This window comes from Ictidomys tridecemlineatus, chromosome 6, assembly GCF_052094955.1.
Source record: "Ictidomys tridecemlineatus isolate mIctTri1 chromosome 6, mIctTri1.hap1, whole genome shotgun sequence".
Classification (NCBI taxonomy): domain Eukaryota; kingdom Metazoa; phylum Chordata; class Mammalia; order Rodentia; family Sciuridae; genus Ictidomys; species Ictidomys tridecemlineatus.
Genome location: NC_135482.1, coordinates 164,082,341 through 164,100,823, shown reverse-complemented (window position 1 = coordinate 164,100,823; position 18,483 = coordinate 164,082,341). Strand labels below are relative to the sequence as shown.

The 18,483-nt window shown below is 41.5% G+C and overlaps 1 protein-coding gene across 1 annotated transcript; it reads left to right on the top strand.

Moving 5' to 3' along the window:
- Positions 1-1,052: 1,052 nt before the first annotated feature.
- Dleu7 (deleted in lymphocytic leukemia 7) lies at positions 1,053-17,354 on the top strand. Its single transcript, XM_005330212.4, has 2 exons — positions 1,053-1,986; positions 14,956-17,354. Exons 1-2 carry the CDS (start codon positions 1,534-1,536, stop codon positions 15,160-15,162), a joined length of 660 nt encoding a protein of 219 aa, XP_005330269.1. The 5' UTR covers positions 1,053-1,533; the 3' UTR covers positions 15,163-17,354.
- The last annotated feature ends 1,129 nt before the right edge of the window (positions 17,355-18,483 follow it).

Here is an 18,483-nt window from a genome sequence, read left to right as displayed (position 1 = left end):
TAATGCACTTCGACATTTGAGGACTAAAAAATAAGTAAATAAATAAGGAAGAGTTTCTGTATTTTTTAAATTCTGAACTTAAGTAACTTCATGGCAAGAGAATCTAATCAACATTAAACTATTTACTTCCCTCCAAAGTAATTTTCTTTCTGTCAATGCACAGACATGCATTTCTACTTAAGTTATAATTAGTGTGAACATAGTCGTTTTTGCTTAAGAAAGGTTTTCTTTACCTTGGCATTCGGATTTGTTTTCATAGGCGAAGAAAACATTGAGAATGAGAAGGAACCTTTGCTGGAGGGTGGGGAGGATTATATGGGGTCATACTAATTCAGAGTTAAAGAAACCTCAAAGAACCCCGCCTGGCCTCAACCCCATACCTATTGGGATTACCCTTCTGCACTAATAGACCCAGTGGGGTGGCTTTTCCATTCAGAGTTGTTGACCCAGCAGGACTCTCCCTTGTCAGGGAAGAATGAAATCCCAATCTCTGGTCCTTCTTGTTGCCCCTGCTTTGCTGGGCCATGATTTTCCTTGAGGGAAGAAAGCAGAAATTCTGCTGCTCTGGGACAATTCTCCCTTCTATTTCCCTTAAATGTCTTCTTTTTCCTAAGTGCAATCATACACTGGTGTCTTCTAATAATCTGTCAAAGCATAAAATTGCCAGTCCTTTTCCCTAAATTAAGAAAGTAGCCACATTTGGTTTAATTAAAAACAGTAACTATTTGTACAGCTGTCCCTGTGTTCACGGCTCATAAAAGGATTTAGCTTCAACCTTGCTGCCTGAGTCCTTTGGGAATCTGACACAAAACCATTGAGACTCCTCATCTGGGCAGTACCCAGATGAGGAGTACCTGGGATTTAGGAGCAGGATGCACCTGTGCGCCAGAATGCCGCTTCAGCCGCCAGACTGTCGGTGCCCATGGACAGGGAGCAAAACTAGGGACAGGGCAGGACTTTGGGATACAAAAGTCCATCTTCTGTTTGGGAGTACGAGGGGCCTCGAAGGATATCGCAAGAAGTTCCCGAAAACGCCGCTAGGGTTGGAAGGGGGCGGGGCAGAACCAGGCACAGTCTTCCTTTTGCTGGGTCTTTTCACGTTTTGGCAAACTGGGTGGGTCTTTTGCACCCCCAGCCCGGGCATAAGTGGTCATTTGGCAGGCATCCTTCAAAGGAGAAGGGGGCGGGGTATCTCTGCTGATAGATGCACCAGCACAAAGCAGCACGTTTTCCCATCAAAGCCCTGGAGAGGAGGGAGAAGCAGCGCTCAGCATTTGGCTGATATTCAAGTGCACACCGAGCAGCGCTCCAGGCAGCCTTGGGTCAGAACAAGCCCATTTGGATTTGAAGCGAATGCAGGGGCCAGAGCGGGTCACCAGCTGCCAGCGCGGGGGCGCGGCTGACCACACACGCTGAGACGCAGAGGCCCAGGAGCCGCGGTTTAGGCAATGTGACCCTGGCGACCCCAAACGCCCCCGCCTCCCTCGCTTCTGCTCCACCTGCACGCGGAGCGCGGAGCAGCCAACGGAGGCTATGGCCAGCCCTGCGCCCTTAGTGGCCTCCATCAGCCACCAAATGGTGGCTTTGCAGACTCTGCAGCTGCTACAGCAGGAGTGGGGCTGGGGGGATGGTCCAGGCGCCCCCGGGGGGCCGTGTGACCCGGACCACGTGCCCACAGCCCCAACCCGTCGCTCAGGCCCAGTGAGAGCCAGGCCGGGGCCGGGGCGTGAGGAGGGGGCAGGGGCTGCCAGGATCCGAGGGGCCCGGGCACGGGCGAGCTCCCCCGAGGTTGAGGGGCTGCGAGGCGCTGAGGGGGGCGCGGAGCTGCTGCCCTTCCCTCGGGATCGCGGGCCCTGCACCTTGGCCCGGATGGCGATGCGCAGCGCGCTGGCTCGCGTGGTGGACTCGACCTCCGAGCTGGTCAGCGTAGAACAGACGTTGCTGGGACCTCTCCAGCAAGAGCGGTCCTTCCCTATCCACCTGAAGGTGAGTAGGGGTCCCCGCAGTCCCCTCTGGCGCGCAGGGCTGGGCTGCACAGCCGGGAGGGTCTCCTGGAGAGATCGCGGGCTATAAGCCCAGTTGCCACTGTGGTTCATTCCCCGGGGAGCAGCCTGGAGGAGAGAGGTGACAGTTTGGGGACTGGGCTGCTGGGGCAGGATCCACCTGGGGTCCGCCTGACTGCAGACCGGGATACAGGGGTGGCCTTGCAGAAACCATCCTCCTGAGCTCCTTCCTGTCACATAAATCAGCTTCCTGCTGTAGCCTCAGGCCCTTTCCACAAGTGCAGCTTCTAGGGGTGGAGGACAGCCCCCCCCCTTCTCAACTAATAACCCTTCCTTCAGAGGCTTAAATACACTTAAGTCCCCTCTGCTTTCTATATGATGAAATCATCTACATTTAAAGTTCCTTCACACTCATGAATCACAATTATTTTTGCATCAATCCAATTCCCCACAGAGCTCAGGGGCCTTACAGAGTCAACCTAAATTCTCATAAAGTGGATGAGAGCCGGGTGGGTTCCAGGTGTTGAAGCGTGAATACCAACAGGAACTCCTGCTAAGTCACCCAGCTCTTATTTGTAGGACACAGTTTCCTCTTCAGGTGCTGAGTTAGCCAGGGGACAGAGCTGAGAGGGATGGTGGGAACCCGGGGCCTGGGTTCCAGTCCTGGCCTTGTCATTAACTAACCTAATTGGTTTAAGGTCACAAATCTCTTGGGGCCCCCTGGCTTTCAAGTTTTGTCTAGGAGCATGGCTGTACTCATTCCCTTGGGAATTTAGAAAGGAAGTAGGGGAGGGGTTTTGAGGTTGGCTTGGAGCACTCCTCCAGAGTTGCTATTCTTGCTCTACAAGCCAAGATTTGGAAAAAGAAAATTACTATATATTAAGTTGCACTATAAGTTGTAAAAAATTTGTTTCAGATCACACACAATAAAGCATATTACATACCAAATAAATATTATTTCTCTGTACCAGGGTTTCTCAGTCTCATTTGGGGATGGGTAATTTTTGCTGGGACTTTCCTCTGTAATGTAGGATATTTAGCAGTATCCCTGACCTCTGCCCAGCAATGCACCCCCACCCAAAGTTGATAAAACCAAAATTTCTCCAGACTCTGCCAAACGAGAGTGAGGATGGATCAGGAGGCCAAGATCACCTCCAGATCAGGAGCACTGCTACACTCACCTTAGAAAATTAAGCTGCATTTCACCAATGCTGTCCTGCCTTAGATGCACGTTTTGGGCTTTGGTACCAAGACATTTTAAAAATCCTGTTAATTAAAAGATGACATACCACTGATTCTAAGGTACACCCAAATTTCATGGATTTTTAAGATGTGAAAAAATGTGCATTATAGACCTGATGAAATATGAAGCGGCATGTGATGTTAGGAGCATATGCAGGGCATAGATAAGTAGGCAAGAGGGGAGACTCAATGATCAGTTTCTGCTAAAGGTGTTCCTGGAAGTCTTCTTAAAGGAAGTAACCTTTTTAAAAAATGAGTGTTTGCTCTCCAGACATTAAAGGAAAAAAAAAAAAAAAAAACAGAAGGAAACCAGCATTGAAAGGGCCTGGGATACTAGGAAGACTGCAATTAGTTCAGTATGGTAGAAGGAAGAGAGAGAGAGAGAGTGGGGTGGGGGAGAGAGTTGGGGGAGGGAGGGAGAGAGAGAGAGAAGAAATGATGATGGAGAATTAGGAGGGGGTCAGTTGAAGACCTGCATGACATGGATTGTCTTGCAAACCAAGGGTAGATAAATGACAGGAGCCTAGGTAAGTCACAGAAGGCTAGGTTTTAGTTTGAGTCAGGGCAGAGACAATTGTCTGAGTTCCTGACCCAACTCAGTGGTGATGGAGTAAATCTTGCACCCTCTGCCCTGGAGCAGTTCCTAAACACCATTAGAGCTGAAACAGTGCTATTTTAACTTAATGTAGCAGTCATTGCTATCTGGTAATCCTTTTAGCCCTTTCTACCTGACTTTTGGTCCTAAATGCTGTCCATCCTCCTCAGGCTTTCTTCAGTCAAACCTTGCCCTCTCACTTCTTTTCTTAGAAAATTGAAACCTTTGGACCCAGATCTCTTCCTCTGTCTTTAAACAATTGCATATCCATTCATCTTTATTATTTTCTTCTAATACATAAATGTTGCTTTCTCCCCCTCCCCTATATGAATACTTCTTCTTAAGTATTGAAACAAGTCTTCCACATATCTTGCCCCCTGTTTATACAGCATATCCTGCTCTGCCATCCCCAGGATGCCTGGAGCTGAACACTATACATATTATGTTTTGTCCTATACCTACAGACATAAGATCAAGTTTAATTTGTAACTTAGGCATAGTAAGAGATTAACAACTAATAATAAACTAGAACAATCATAACTATATTCTGTAACAAAAGCTATGTGAATATGGCCTTTTTTTCTCAAAATACCTTTTTGTACTGTACTCACCTTCTTGAGATGATGTGAGATGATATATATGATGCTTAGATGAGGGGATGAGGGAGTGATTAGGCATTGTGACTGCATTAGGCTGCTGTCCAAGGGTTACTTGAACTCAAGCCCTGACATATCATGCCAGCCAATCTGATAAACAAGATGGCTAATAAGTGACTAACGCTTGGGTAGTATGTATGGTGAGGGTCACTGGACAGAGGGGATGATTCACGTTCTGAGTGGGACAAAGTGGGACAATGCAATATTTCATCATACTACTGAGAACCATACACCATTTAAATCTTATGAATTATTTCTGAAATTTTCCATTTAATATTTTTGGAACCATGGTTGATTGCAGGAAATTGAAACTAAAGAAAATATAACCTTGGATAAGGTGTGTGTGGGGTGGGGTGGGGAACTACTGTATTTTCTATGACCTCCTTTCTGCCAATTCTTCTCAATCCAGAAGCAAGCCCCAAGCTTCCCACTTATTCATCTCCTGAGACACAGTCCTCTTTCCTGTCCCTTGGCCAACTTTGCAGACTTCTGGATGTGTTGCTGCCTCTTTCTAGAAGTGTCTAGAGTGCTTATTAGAAGTAGAGATCTTCCAACATTCCACTGCTGGAGCCTGCAGTTCACCTGCAGGGGAATGATACATTTCACAGCTTTCAAAAGGGAGAGAGCAGGGAGTAGCCAGCATCAAGAAATTCTGCCTGGTTTGCAGTTTGGAGAAAAAAAAGGAGAATTTCCGTTTGGCTGGTGGATTAATGATTATGCAGCACTTAGACTCAAGAAGATAGAAGTCTGTCTTTCCAAGGAGCTGGTTATGCAGACTTAGCTTCATTAATACTAACATTAATCCAAACAATTTGGAAGGGTGTTTTCTAAATTTTTAAATTAAGAACATGCAGATTGTTTTTCTACAACAGCAGAAGAATTGTGCTTATGGAAATAACACTTGTGTCTCATTTAGAAGTGTGTGGAAACCTTTCAGACATCAGGTTGGTGGTGTTGTCACAAAGGGTAAGAGGATGACCCAGTTGAACTGGAGTCCATGGGTCTGATGCCACCAGGATCCTTCAGAGGAGACAGTAAATCATAATGAGCTAGTTCCATGGTGCATTTCAAACCTACTCAGCTTCTTCCCGCCTTAGGCCCCTGGGCAATCACTTAGACTTTCTATTCCTCAATTTCTCATCTGTAAGGTGGAAATAGTTGTCTCTAACCTAAAGGATCACTGAGAAAATGCACATAAAGCCTAGGTCAGTGGTATATCATAGTAAGTCCCCATATATTTAAGTGATTATCACCATTATTATTGCTATTGAATAGGTTGACACCTCATAAATTCTAATTATGATTCTTTGAGTTCCATTCTTGATATTCATGAATCTGATCCATGTACTCTTTGTTTTCTTTTCTGGGGTTGTTGATAAAATTAGAGTGAAATGACCAAAAGAGATTTCCAGGAAGTTTCCACTGTACAGAGGTCAGCCTTGGTCCCATGTCAATGACAACAATTTGGAAGGGTGTTTTCTAAATTTTTAAATTAAGAACATGCAGATTGTTTTTCTACAACAGAAGAGGAATTATGCTTTGTGTTTCATTGTTGAGTAAAACCACCCTTGGGTTAAGGAAGTGGAATTTTCAGGTGTGAAGGAAGAGATACTCACACCACAATAGTAACAAACTTTTTATAGCATTATACACTTTAATTAAAGAAACCAGCACTTAATATTCCCTTTGACTATTTAGAAATTATCATACACATGCAGAAAACCATGAAATGAGTTTCTTCATGGCAGAGAAAAATGCTTAGCTGTCCTGGGTCTTATTAAATTTGGTGAAGAAAATGTAGTTACCCAGCTAGGCAAATACTTATTACAGATAAAAATAAGCTCAGAGGAATTGAGAACTTTGCTTTAAACCTTGCAGCTAGGAAGTGATGAGTTTCATCTGATTGATCCTACTATATCACAGGCCGATTCACAGGGGCATATGAACATCATGCTGAAATAATGTACATGAGAGTGTGAAGTAAACAGGGCCACCTTTGTGCACATTGCTCACACCATGACTGACACATTATAGGATAGATGTATTAGGCAGCTCAGCTGCTGTAACAAAATACCACAGACTGATGGCTTCAATGACAGATATTTATTTTCTCACTGTTCTGGAGGTTGGAAGTCCAAGATCAAAGTGCCACAAGATTGATTTCTAGTAAGGGCTTCCTTCCTGGCATGCAGATAGCCACCTCCTCACTGTCCTCATGGCTTTTCTCATTGAGTGACCTTTGGTGTCTGTTCTTACAGGAAATTAAGGCCTTACCCTTATAACCTCTTTTCTTTTTAACTACCACCCTAAAGGTTCTGTCTACCACCATGGGGGATTAGGGCTTCATATATGAATTTTGGAAAGACACAATTCAGTCTATAATACTGGATGATCTGTATACTTCTTTCTGTGATGGCCACCTTATATGGTGACATAAAGTACCCCGGAAACTCAGGAAATCATTATCAAACTACTAACGAGAATATGTTAGGCATTTGCCATCCAAAGAGAGCAAGAAGTGTGCAGACACCAGAAGAAAGTTCATTTAGGAGTTTTTGAACTGCTGAAATTGACCAATTCACATAGGGACCATTAGCCAAGCCAATGATGAAGTTACTCTGATTGAGTTTTGTCTGTCCTCCTTTGAGAATTAAAAGCAGTTATAGTTTCCAAGAATTCCACTCGGAAGCAAGTTGCATGGAAATTATGGCTAACATCAACTTGCACAGGCAGAAGGAGAACTTTCTTGCCACCACAGATTAAACTTGCCTGGGAGCTCACCCATTTCATTTAGCTCATTCGGGTACCAATTATTCTGTTGTGTTCAGTAGTCGGTGCTGGTTTCCTCATTCTATGGAGCAAGAGCAGCAGTCATAAAACTGTTGGCTTTGGCTTCCCAGTCATTGGAAATGCTAATGCTCTGTGCAAATTGCAAGTGTGAATATTGGGTTATTCAAGGGAAGCCATTGGGGACAAGTGCTTTTCCACCCATTAACATTAATTAGTGAAGTCAGTTTCTGTAAATTTGGGAATTGGGTCTTCAAAAATGAGTAATGTACCATTGAAGAACATGGTTACCTTATTGGTAGCTGTAGCTGGGAAATTGCTCCTTATTTGAGGCAAAATTGTGTCTTCATGGCCATGAGTAGTCATAGAATTTCTGTTGTCAGCTCCCACCCCTCTCAGGATGTGGCGACTGTTCTAGAAGTAGTCTATTTATAGCTTTTCAATGTCCTATAATGTGAAGGACATGAAAATCATGAAGTGAAATCTAAAATGAAAAATTGGGGAGATTTTTAGAAAGGCCCTAAGAAAAAAACCACTTATGTTGCACAGCTCAGTAGAAACTGCGGTGTTTTATTTTACAGTCTTTGGATTTGCCTTGTGAGCATCCCTGAATCAAGTGTTTGTATTCATTACAAAAGTGCTTTTCACTGGACTTTTCAGCTGAAAAAGGCGTCGTACCCAAAGCAAATGCCCCAGGAACCTCAGTGACTTGTGAGCATTTACACTAAGTCCACCACAAGTAAAAATGTTTAATTTCCTGTGGACGATAGATTTTTTATGGTGACTGGCAAATACCTTGGTTCTTCATTGGGTGTTTTATTGATACATGGTTCCATATCTATTTGAGACAGACTTTGGGGTCAGGCAACTGGTGATGATCCTGGGCCCTGTGAATTCGTAGTTCAAAGCCAGATGTTGATGAACCAGATGAAACTGGGACAATTCCTCGTTCAGGACAGTATGTTTTTCAGAACATTTCCCTAAAACAAAGAAACCTCATTCCCATTTTACATATCCAAGCAGTGTGGAGGACACCAGCGAGTCTGGGGGGTTCTGTCCCTTTGTCGGGCTCCACACTGGGCTGCTGTAGTGGAGAGCAGGCTGCAGGCCAGGCACAGGTTTATTAAGGTTAGGGCCTAGAAAACGGAGGGGAAACTTCCTCTCTTCTCCCTCCCCCTCCTCCTACTCTCCCTTTCCTTTCTCCTCCTTCTTTTCTCTTTCTTCCTCTCTTTTCCCTGCTTCTCTGTAGAGGCTTTTAGAAACAAGCTTATCAAGCCATTGTAAGAGAATATAGTCCAAGATATAGCTTTTTTTTTTTTTTTTTTTAAGAGGGAACTTAAAGCCAATCCATGGCTTAGTGAGCAGGTACTGATTTATATAATTTATATAATTTAAAAAATCTAAAAGCGATTCTGAAGGGGACATGGTAGGGGGAAAGAAACCTGTGGGTTGTTTAAGCATTATCTGTATTTTATAGCCTGAAAATTCGTACTGGATTTTTATTTTATTTTATTTTATTTTACTTTATTACCTATTGCTGTTGCTTTCGGAAAACAAGCTTTGAAACTAACTCCTGCTGCCAGATCCCTTTGGTCTTGAAGCCTTCAGTTTGATGGGAATGTTTGTTTTAGCAAAAGGCAAAACACAAGACTTAAGTTCCCCCCTCCCCCTCTGCTTTTGGATTTTGCAGGTGCAAGGAATATACTTTAAGGTCTTTTTAACGTTCTTTTAAGTTTTTTTTTTTTCTTTCTGTTGTTCTAGGATTCCAGACTTGTGCGTTCCAAATAAGCACATGTATAAGGTAGAAAAGCACAGTGGTGGTGGTTTTCCTAGGAGACCTTTGCATAAGAGACTTTTGCATAAGTAGGAGAGAACAGAGCAGGGGTAGGGAGCACTCCAACTGGGAGGTCTCTGATTAGCTAGGGGCTTGGCTTTATGTGGAGCATAGAAGGTTCCATGCCATGAACAGCTTTCCAGTAGCCAAGCCCTCTCAAATATGCTGTGGGGAAGACGGTGGGCCAGCAGGCCAGTCCTCAGTTTGGATGCAGTCATTGCCAATTTAAGCTTTGTAATGCTCAGTCGACCTTAAGAAAAATAGCATGAAGATGGTCAAGGAAGAAACATGAAATGATTTCGTTGGCAGACATTTTTGTTCCATCCCTAAATCTTGCCCATTACCTCTACTGGCTCCCACGTAGCCCCTGCTCAGCCCCATCCACCGCACTGTAGTGTTACAGTTCCCTGACTCCTGTGCTGTGCTCTTGCCTCCCACATTGAATGCCCAGCTCTGCTCTGTGAGTCCTCACTGCACGAGGCACCCAATTTGTGAGGTGGGTGGCGCTTAGGTGCAGGGCGGAGGGAGATTGTCAGTCTTTGGTGAAGAGCTGAGTTCTGAAGAGAGGTTAATTCCAGCTCTGTTTCTCACTTGCCTGTGCAACGTAGGGCCGTCATTTACCATCCCTAGGCCACATTTTCTTTTCATCCATCATGGAGACAAGGTATATAAGGAGCCCCGTTTGCAGTCTAGTACCTTCTGGATGCTCGGGCTCATGGGCCAGACCAGAGTTCTTAACACCCAGGCATGACTTGTTACTCCTCTGATTGAAGGTGTCCAGGTTTGACTCTGGCACTCAAGGCTTTCTGCACACTCTTTTGTCCTGTTCTTTTCTGACTGGCCCCTCCCTCTGTGTCCCAGCCCCTTCTTACCTTTGGACTTGCTTGTGTTATTTGTTCTTATTACTGGAGCATCCCTTTTTTCTGTGAGTCAGCACAGTATATCTTTTCTTTCTTTCTTTTTCTTTTCTTTCTTTTTTTTTTTTTTTTTGTGTGTGTATTGGGGATTGAACTCATGGCACTCAACCACTAAGCCACAACCCCAGCCATATATATATATATATATATGTATGTATATAAAATTTTTTTTAGAGACAGGGTCTCACTGAGTTGCTTAGTACCTTGCAATTGCTGAGCCTGGCTTTGAACTCCAGATCCTTCTGCCTCAGCCTCCTGAGTCGCTGACATTACAGCCGTATGGTACCCTGTCCAGTAGGCGCAACATGTATTCTAACATCTTCCCTAGCTACTTTTCTGATGTCTGGTCCAAGCCTCCGTTCCCTTCTGCAAGAGCCAATGGTAGCACGCTGGGAACTTCAACCATTCTCTTTGAACTTTGTGTGACATCACTACTAAATAGGTTCAATAGATTTCTTTTCACCAATTATATTCTACACTTCTACAGTGTTCTTTTTTCCTTCTCTTTTTTAACCTTTCCTTTTCTCCCTTTCCCTTCTCTCTTTCCTCCTCTCCCCCTCTCCCTTACTGACCTCCCAACATCTCTATTCATAATTGGAGACTGAGGAAGCAAATAGAGTTTTTGTGCTCCCGAGCCAATTTGACCTTCGCAGCCTCACTGTGTGATAGCTGTTATCAGTTCCATCTACAGAAGAGAAAACTGAGTTTCCCACAGATAAAACGGCTTGTCTAAGGAGACAGGACCAGGGCACTAGTGACAGGTGCATGACTCATGTAAGAATGGGCTCTGTCTGTCTGCACCCCTGGTGTCTTTGTGGCTGCTCTGAGAGCTGCCCCTCCTAACTCAAATCTGTAAAAAGCCCTTCTGCCATTTAGGGTAACATATTCATATTCTAGGAATTAGGATGTGGTAATCTTTGGGTGGCCATTATTCTGTCTGCCGCAGGTCAGATTTCAGCTAACATTTAGAAAGAAATATTTTTAAAACAAGAGCTACAATCTGAAGCACTGCACGACAGGAGAGAGAGAGAGAGAGAGAGAGAGAGAGAGAGAGAGAGAGAGAGAGAGAGAGATTGATTCAACAAATAGAGCTATCTCCTTTAATGGATCGTCTCCTAAGCAATCTGTATCCAAATGCATTTTGGACAATAGCACATTGGGCACATTATTAGAAGGATTCACACACCAGAAGGAGCTTTGTAGGAACCTGGTGTTGTGCTTAGATATCTTTCATAGGATTGGATTGTTTTGTGATTTTTACCATGGCCCTCATCATGTTTCATTGGATATTTAGATAAGCGATCTGAGTGTCTCATTCCCCTTACTGGGTAATAAGTTCTTTGGACAGCAGGTTCCATATCCTATTGCCTTTTATTCAGTATAGTTGGTCACGCAGTAGAGGCTTGAAATACACGTGAAATAAATTTAACAAATTCCCTGAGTTAAACGGGCCTTGAGGCCATTATCCCAGTAGATCCTTTGAATCATGGGAAAGAGTCTCAACTCACTTTAGAAGGTAAATGTTAGCCATCAACTTGGACCACTGTAGCAATCAATACACTTCATATCCAAAGTCTAAAATTACGCGAGGCTTTAGAAATTCCAAAACCAACTTTAGATTGCTCAGCCTTATAGTTCTAATTCTGGCAAAATTCTCAAAGTGCTGTGTAGGATATGACATCATTTCTGGGAGCATCTGGGATCTACTGAATAAAATAAAAGCTACAGGGAGGATATGTTCTGTCACTGAACAGAAAGCGCTGTAAGTAAAATCATAGCCAATATCGATCATGTGAGTTTCTATTGAAAGCCCATGAATCATTTAATAGGCTGTTTGCTTAACACTGTGATTTGTGACTTCCACCTTCTGCAGCAGAAGCAGCAGAGGTTGGTTGGAGGTAATGATTATTGGATTCATAGTTGGCTTTCAGACCTTCTAGAAAGGAAGAGAAGCAATCACCTGTTTTATTTTTTCCTCCCCTGGCTTAAGAGTCCCATGGAAAGTCTATTCCTATTAATTTGTTTTCTTTGACTGTTAATATATTTGAGAAAGGATTAAAAGGAAATACTGTACTAGAATAGTAAAATAAAGAGACTTTGCAAAGCTCGCCAGAGATCTGAAGTTTGCCCAGGGCCTCAGGGACCAGTACAGCCCAGAAGTCGAATTTTATTATGCATGTAATTCCCCCAAACGATGCCTCCTTTGATTCTTTACAGTAAACGTGAAATTGACTTCAGATTTTTTGGTCCACAACATTATTTTTAAAGGCATTTTAATCTTTGTTGGGTGATGGGTGCCTTTGCAGACTGGCTAATGGGCACACGTCAGCACACATTTCAGCGGTTCCTTCTATTTTGAATTTCCCTTTGCGTGTTTTCTTTGATCTTTCCACTTTGTACTTAGAGTTGGATTAGTTCTATAAAGCAAGAAGACAGTTTCCCTTGATGTGGATTTTGGGGAAATTGTCCAGAGTGATTTTTTTTCCCCCTGATTTCCCCAATTTCAAGCAATATGCTTCAGCAACACGGGTTTCTCTATAAGATATGGACAAATATCTGAGCAACACATAAAGGTAGGGAAGCAAGAATGCTTTAAATTAGCCTGGGAATACTTGAGTATGGGTCTATAGCATGTTTATTCCTCTAGCCCAGGATGCTGCTTTTGTTTGCTTCATTGAAATAAGCAGACATTATTTCTTGGGGAATGTTGTCCAAAAAGCACTTTGCCAGAATCTCAGGTCCTTCTCATCCAGGTAACAGGGTTTTTCTTAGGGGCTAAAATAGCTTTTCCTATAAACAAGATCAGGAAGAACACTGTGGTCCCTCATCAGACTTCAGTCTTCCTTCCATTTTCTTTTGGATTACCTATTTTCTTTTCCTAAGCTATTGAGTTTAATTCTTAGCTTGCAGATGACAGTGATTCTTTTTTTTTTTACTTACATAAGCATTTAAGTCTACACATTTCTCTACATTCCCTGAATTTTGATGCAATATTCCCTTAACTGTTCAGTATAAATTATTTTTAAGTTTCAATTTTTTTTTTCACAAACAGATGAAGTATTCAGAAGTGGTGTTTTTGAGGCATTCCTGTTTTGAGAAAGTTAGCTATGTTATTGATTTTTCATTTACTCCCACATTGTGGTTTGTATCATATAGACTGTCTGATATTTGTTGAGATATGCTTTGTGGCATGATGATATAGTCAGATTTCATAAATATCCCATGTATGCCTGAGAATCATTATAGTTTGGATTTGGAATATCTCTCCAAGCTCACGTGTTGAAGGATGTTTGTTCTATTTTATTTAGAATTTTAGGAATTTATAAGCAGGGGGCTTTGGGAAGCTAAATATGCCTTGGTACCAGAAGTGGAAGTCTGTGGAAGTCTGGAGGAAGTCATTTTTCTGTGTTTAAAAGAGAATTTTTTTTTTTTTAAACTGGGAATTAAAACCAAGGAGTGCTTCACAGAACCACATCTCTAGCCTTTTCTTTCTTTCCTTTTCTTTCTTTCTTTCTTTTTTTTTTTTTTTTTTTCTTTTGAGTCAGGGTCTTGTGAAGTTTCTTAGGGCCTTGCTAAATTGCTGAGGCTGGCTTTGAATTCAGCTGGCTCTGCCTCAGCTTCCTGAGCTGCTGGGATTATAAGCGTGCACCACTGCACCCTGCTTAAAAGTGATCTTTTTTTTTTTTTTTAATATGACTGCAGAATGCATTACAATTCTTATTACACATATAGAGCACAATTTTTCATATCTCTTGTTGTATACCCACTATACTCACAGCAATTCGTGTCTTCATACATGTACTTTGGATAGTAATGATCATCACATTCCACCATCATTAATTACCCCAGGTCCCCTCCCTTCCCCTCCAACCCCTCTGTCCTGTCTAGAGTTCGTCTATTCCTCTCACGCTCTCCATCCCTCTCCCACTATGAATCAGCCTCCTTATATCAAAGAAAATATTCAGCACTTGGTTTTTTGAGATCGGCTAACTTCACTTAGCATTATCTTCTCAACTCCATCCATTTACCTGCAAATGCCATGATTTGATGTTCTTCAATAGATGAATGGATAAAAAAATGTGGCATATATTCTTAAGAGAGATCTTATAGATAACATTTTCTCTAATGTGGAATACTTCCAGTGGACCTTTATTTGCAGTGGATTTTAGAAAGTGAACCATTGTAAAAAATCTATTGAATTACTTCCTGTTTAAAAAAAAAACAAAACAAACAAAACAACAACAAAAAAAAAGGACCCAAGATCCATTCTTTCTAAAATTGCACTGGGAGTTTCTAAGGGTCCATGTCTATTAAATGACAAATTCTGTATTGGAATCATCAACACAGTGAGTCAAATAATGGGAACAGAGGCTATTTGTGTATTTGTCACAGCTTTTTTAGAAACGGAAACAATTCTAATTGACTAACTTTGAAAAAAAAAGATTTAAGTAAATTTAAGTTAAAGAAAAAAAGGTTTTTAAATCAAAAGGATTTATCCTTTAAAATCTTGGGGTTTCTTATTCAAGTATATTTAGATTACCATGCACAGGAAAGGTGATTAGAGTTCTGTTTTCTTCTGGATTGGCTTCATCCTGATTTGGATTTGGACTCTTTCCATATGGTGGCAAGATGTTTCCAACAGCTCACTTAGAAGGTTTCCCTTTCCCAATCTAGTAGATGTGGGATGGTAGCCAAAGGCTTTGGTCACCTCTCCATCCTGATCAGTCCACATGGCCAGGGGTAATATGCTCTGAAGAACCTGGCCCCTAGAGTGATGTGTGGGGTCAGCTTTGATCAAACCACGTAGGCTAAGAATGGAGGAAGGTAGTTCTCTGAGAAAAATCTGGAAGCTGGGTAAATGAAGCCCAGCACATGTTCCCATCACCTGTCTAATTTCCTGTCTGTTTGCTGTTCATTTCAGGACAGTGTTGAGTTTAGGAACATCTGCAGCCATTTGGCTCTACAAATCGAAGGACAGCAGTTTGACAGAGACTTGAACGCTGCCCACCAGTGTTTGAAGACAATAGTCAAGAAGCTGATTCAGTCACTTGCTAATCTGCCTTCAGATACCCACGTGGTGGCCTGCGCTTCTTTGAGACAGATCTTAAAGAATCTCCCAGACACATGAATGTTAAAGACATCAAGATTAAAGTCACAGCGAGTGCTGCTAAAGAGAACTGGATATCTTATTTTCTTAATTCCATCAGCAGACAATGGATGTCTATAGCATGTTAGTGAAAACTTTTGAAAGCTGTAGTTCACATTTTTATGTATGTTGACCTCCTATTAGCTGGCTTTTTGATTGAAATATATTTCCCTTTATGGAGCTGATTAGCTTATATGTGTATATGTACATTTATTAATTCATATTAATTACTAGTTTGGATCAATTATATCTTGATCTATATTCATATTACTGTATGCGATAAGGTTTAACATGTTTTTTTAAATAATATTAAAGCTCCTAGGTTCCAAAAATTATGTTGAATAAATGGCACTTTGGATAATTTACATGTTCTAGGCACTTCATTTTATGTTATGAGAATGATCTTTAGTTGCAAGAGCACATGTGTCAGCAATTATAAGTTCCAATCCTGGCATTAATAACTTAACCACTGGGCAGGAAGAGTTGTTTCTAAACTTCGTGCTTTCATATCCTGATTTGTAAATTTAAAATGATAATGAGCTATGAAGTACCAAGGCTATGTGATATGTAAATACAAAGTACAGTATTATTAAAGTCTCATGAGGAAACATCTAACTCTTCTGACAGTTTCTAGATATTCTGATTGCTGTAGGAAATTCTTGTGGAAAAAAAAAAAAAGAGAGAGAGATGGATATACTGCCAGGTTTCCCTGAACATTTAGATGAATTTTTTTTTCTGTACTTCTTTTTTTTTTTTTTATAATGATCTGCACATACCTAGGAAAAGCTAAATTTCCTGTCATTTCATGGTGATTGTATTGAGAACCAAAATAAAGTGAAATGCTGCTTCTTCCCTAAAAATTTAATAGAAACAGCACTGGATTTAGGAGAAAAAAATTATACAATGTATACATATAGCTTGCCTTCTATAAGTATTAGAAACTGGATCTGTGTGGGAGGAGTACTTCTCCTATCTTAAAAAAAAAAAAAGCATTAGTAGTAATCAAAGACCCACCGCATATTGCAATCTTAGTTGTTTCCACATGTTTTCTTCCAGAATCTGAGAATGAAAGGTAAATATATTGCTTCTCTTTCAATGTAACTGACCATATCCACAGAAGAGACTATATATAAGACTGAATTGTCAAGGGAAGATGAAAGTTTTTTGTTTTTTTTTTAATGTGTGTGTTGCAGGGGTAGTTTTGGGGGATAGGAAGGAAGACATTTATTTCTTGGGAAAAATCTCTGGCACTTTTTTTTTTTCCCCACTTCTAGGAAACATTATGTTCTTTATTTTATGACGACGTCTTTTTCCCCAGGAAAATGATCCCATTGGTCTTCTTTAAAATTCCATCATTATGTATTGACCTTCTACCGCAATCAATTAATAGGTTTCTCAATGAATAGTAAGGATTTTTTTTAAATCTCACCCGAGATATATTGAACATTGTTGCTTTTCTGTCAGTGTTTGTGCTTTTTCTTCCCTTTGTACCATGTTTCCTACTGATGTTTAAAATCCTACTCATCCTTCAAGACTTGATTTACCTGTCACTCCTGTGTGACCCCCTCCTGGCTCATTCCAGTTGGAGATGAACTCGTCCTCCTTTTAACTTGCACAGATCACATTTTGTGCTTTTGCCCTTGTGTCAAAGCACATGCCATCTTAACTGCATGGCTATTGTCATATCTGCCATCAAGATCTGTTTGCTAGGGCAGGAATTCTTCTAGCCCTCTTAGGATGTGGCACAACATCTACAGTTCTAAAACTTCTTTGACTGTTCTAGAAGCTTCCTTTGTCCCTCCCCTGAATTCTGCATCTCCTCACCTCACTTTTAACGTCTGTGTATCGTGTCCTGTGGTCCAGTTTGTATAATGATTTTTTTAATATATGCCACTACTCATTTTCCTCTTTTTCCAAGGGCCCTGGGGCTTTCCAGTAGCCCTATTTCATTTCCTAGATCTGTGATATTCAGTATGCCGCATGTGGCTATTAAAGCACTTCAAATGTGGCTTTTTCTGAATTGAGGTGTATAAAAGGCACACTGGCTTTTGAAAACTGTACTAAAAGAAGGCAAAGGAGCGAAACTATCTCAATATTTTAAAAACGCTGATTGTGTGTTAGAGTGATCATGTTTTATATATGTCGGATTAAATAAAATATGTTATTAAAATTAATTGTAACTGTTTCTTTTTATCTTCAATGAGACTTTTAGAAAATTTAAAATTCCAGAGGTGGCTTGTTTCATCTTTCTATGACAGGGCTGTTCTAGAAAACTCACTGGACTATTCGCTGCTGTTTTTGACAGTTTACTCTCTCAGGTGGTTTCACAGCTTCTAACTTTATTTTTCTTTACCTCCTCATACTCAACTGATGCCTTTGCTTCAGGGAAAGGCGTCAGTTGAGAATGAAGAAGGAAAATGAAAGCTGTCAGATTATGCTACTCATCTCACTAGCAGATCTTCCAACCCTACATTTGCACCCATATACCTACATTTGCACTTGTCTGTTTTAAGAAGGATCTGCCCTGCTCCTACCCAAGGGCACTGGGCCCTGGATCTGGTCCAGTCTCACTCACTGACTTCCCTCTTGTGCTCATTCCCTTGCCCAAATTAGCAAATTTCATCTCTCCATAGGACCATTTAGTCAGCATATGTTATAGTTTGTCCAGTCCTGAAAAAAAAATTACTACTAACAGCAAAACTCATTGCAGTAATTGCCCAAATTGGTTGTCTACAATTCCTTTTTTCCTGTTTCCTTTTGAACTCACTCCCCATGGATCTTGCACCCACAATTCTATTAGGACTGCCTCACTGACAAATTCAATGGCAAGTCTCAGTCCTCACCTTTCTCTATCCATAAGCGCCTTTCGACACGGTCGTTTGCTCTCTTCTTGGATCACTTTCTTAGTTTGGTTTCTAGATCAGCAGGCTTCATGGTTTATTTCTTTGCTGGCACACTCCACACGTCTTTGGTTCTTCCATGGCTCCCGATTTCTTGGCTTTGGAGTGCTTCGGGAATCAGTTCTGGTACTCTTCTCTAATAATTCTTAACTCCTTGATGATTTCAAGAGCAGAGATTCTGGTGCATGCTTTTAGGCTCCTGTATCTAATCGACTATAGAATATCTACACTTGGATGTCTAAAAGGCATTTTTAAAATTTCAAAATGGAATCCTTGATCCTCAAAATCTGCTTCTCCTCATCTTCCAAATCTCAGCTGACTATGACTGTTATCTTTCTAGTCACATGGGCAAAAATCCATTAGATTCATTCCTACCTCCTCCATTACTCTCTCGACTCTATTC

Bases quoted from the DNA above. Each gene is read 5' to 3' on its own strand.
- Dleu7 (XM_005330212.4), top strand. From the start codon at position 1,534: ATGGCCAGCCCTGCGCCCTTAGTGGCCTCCATCAGCCACCAAATGGTG. The intron at 1,987-14,955 runs GTGAGTAGGGGT...TGTTCATTTCAG, and splicing joins CCTTCCCTATCCACCTGAAG to GACAGTGTTGAGTTTAGGAA.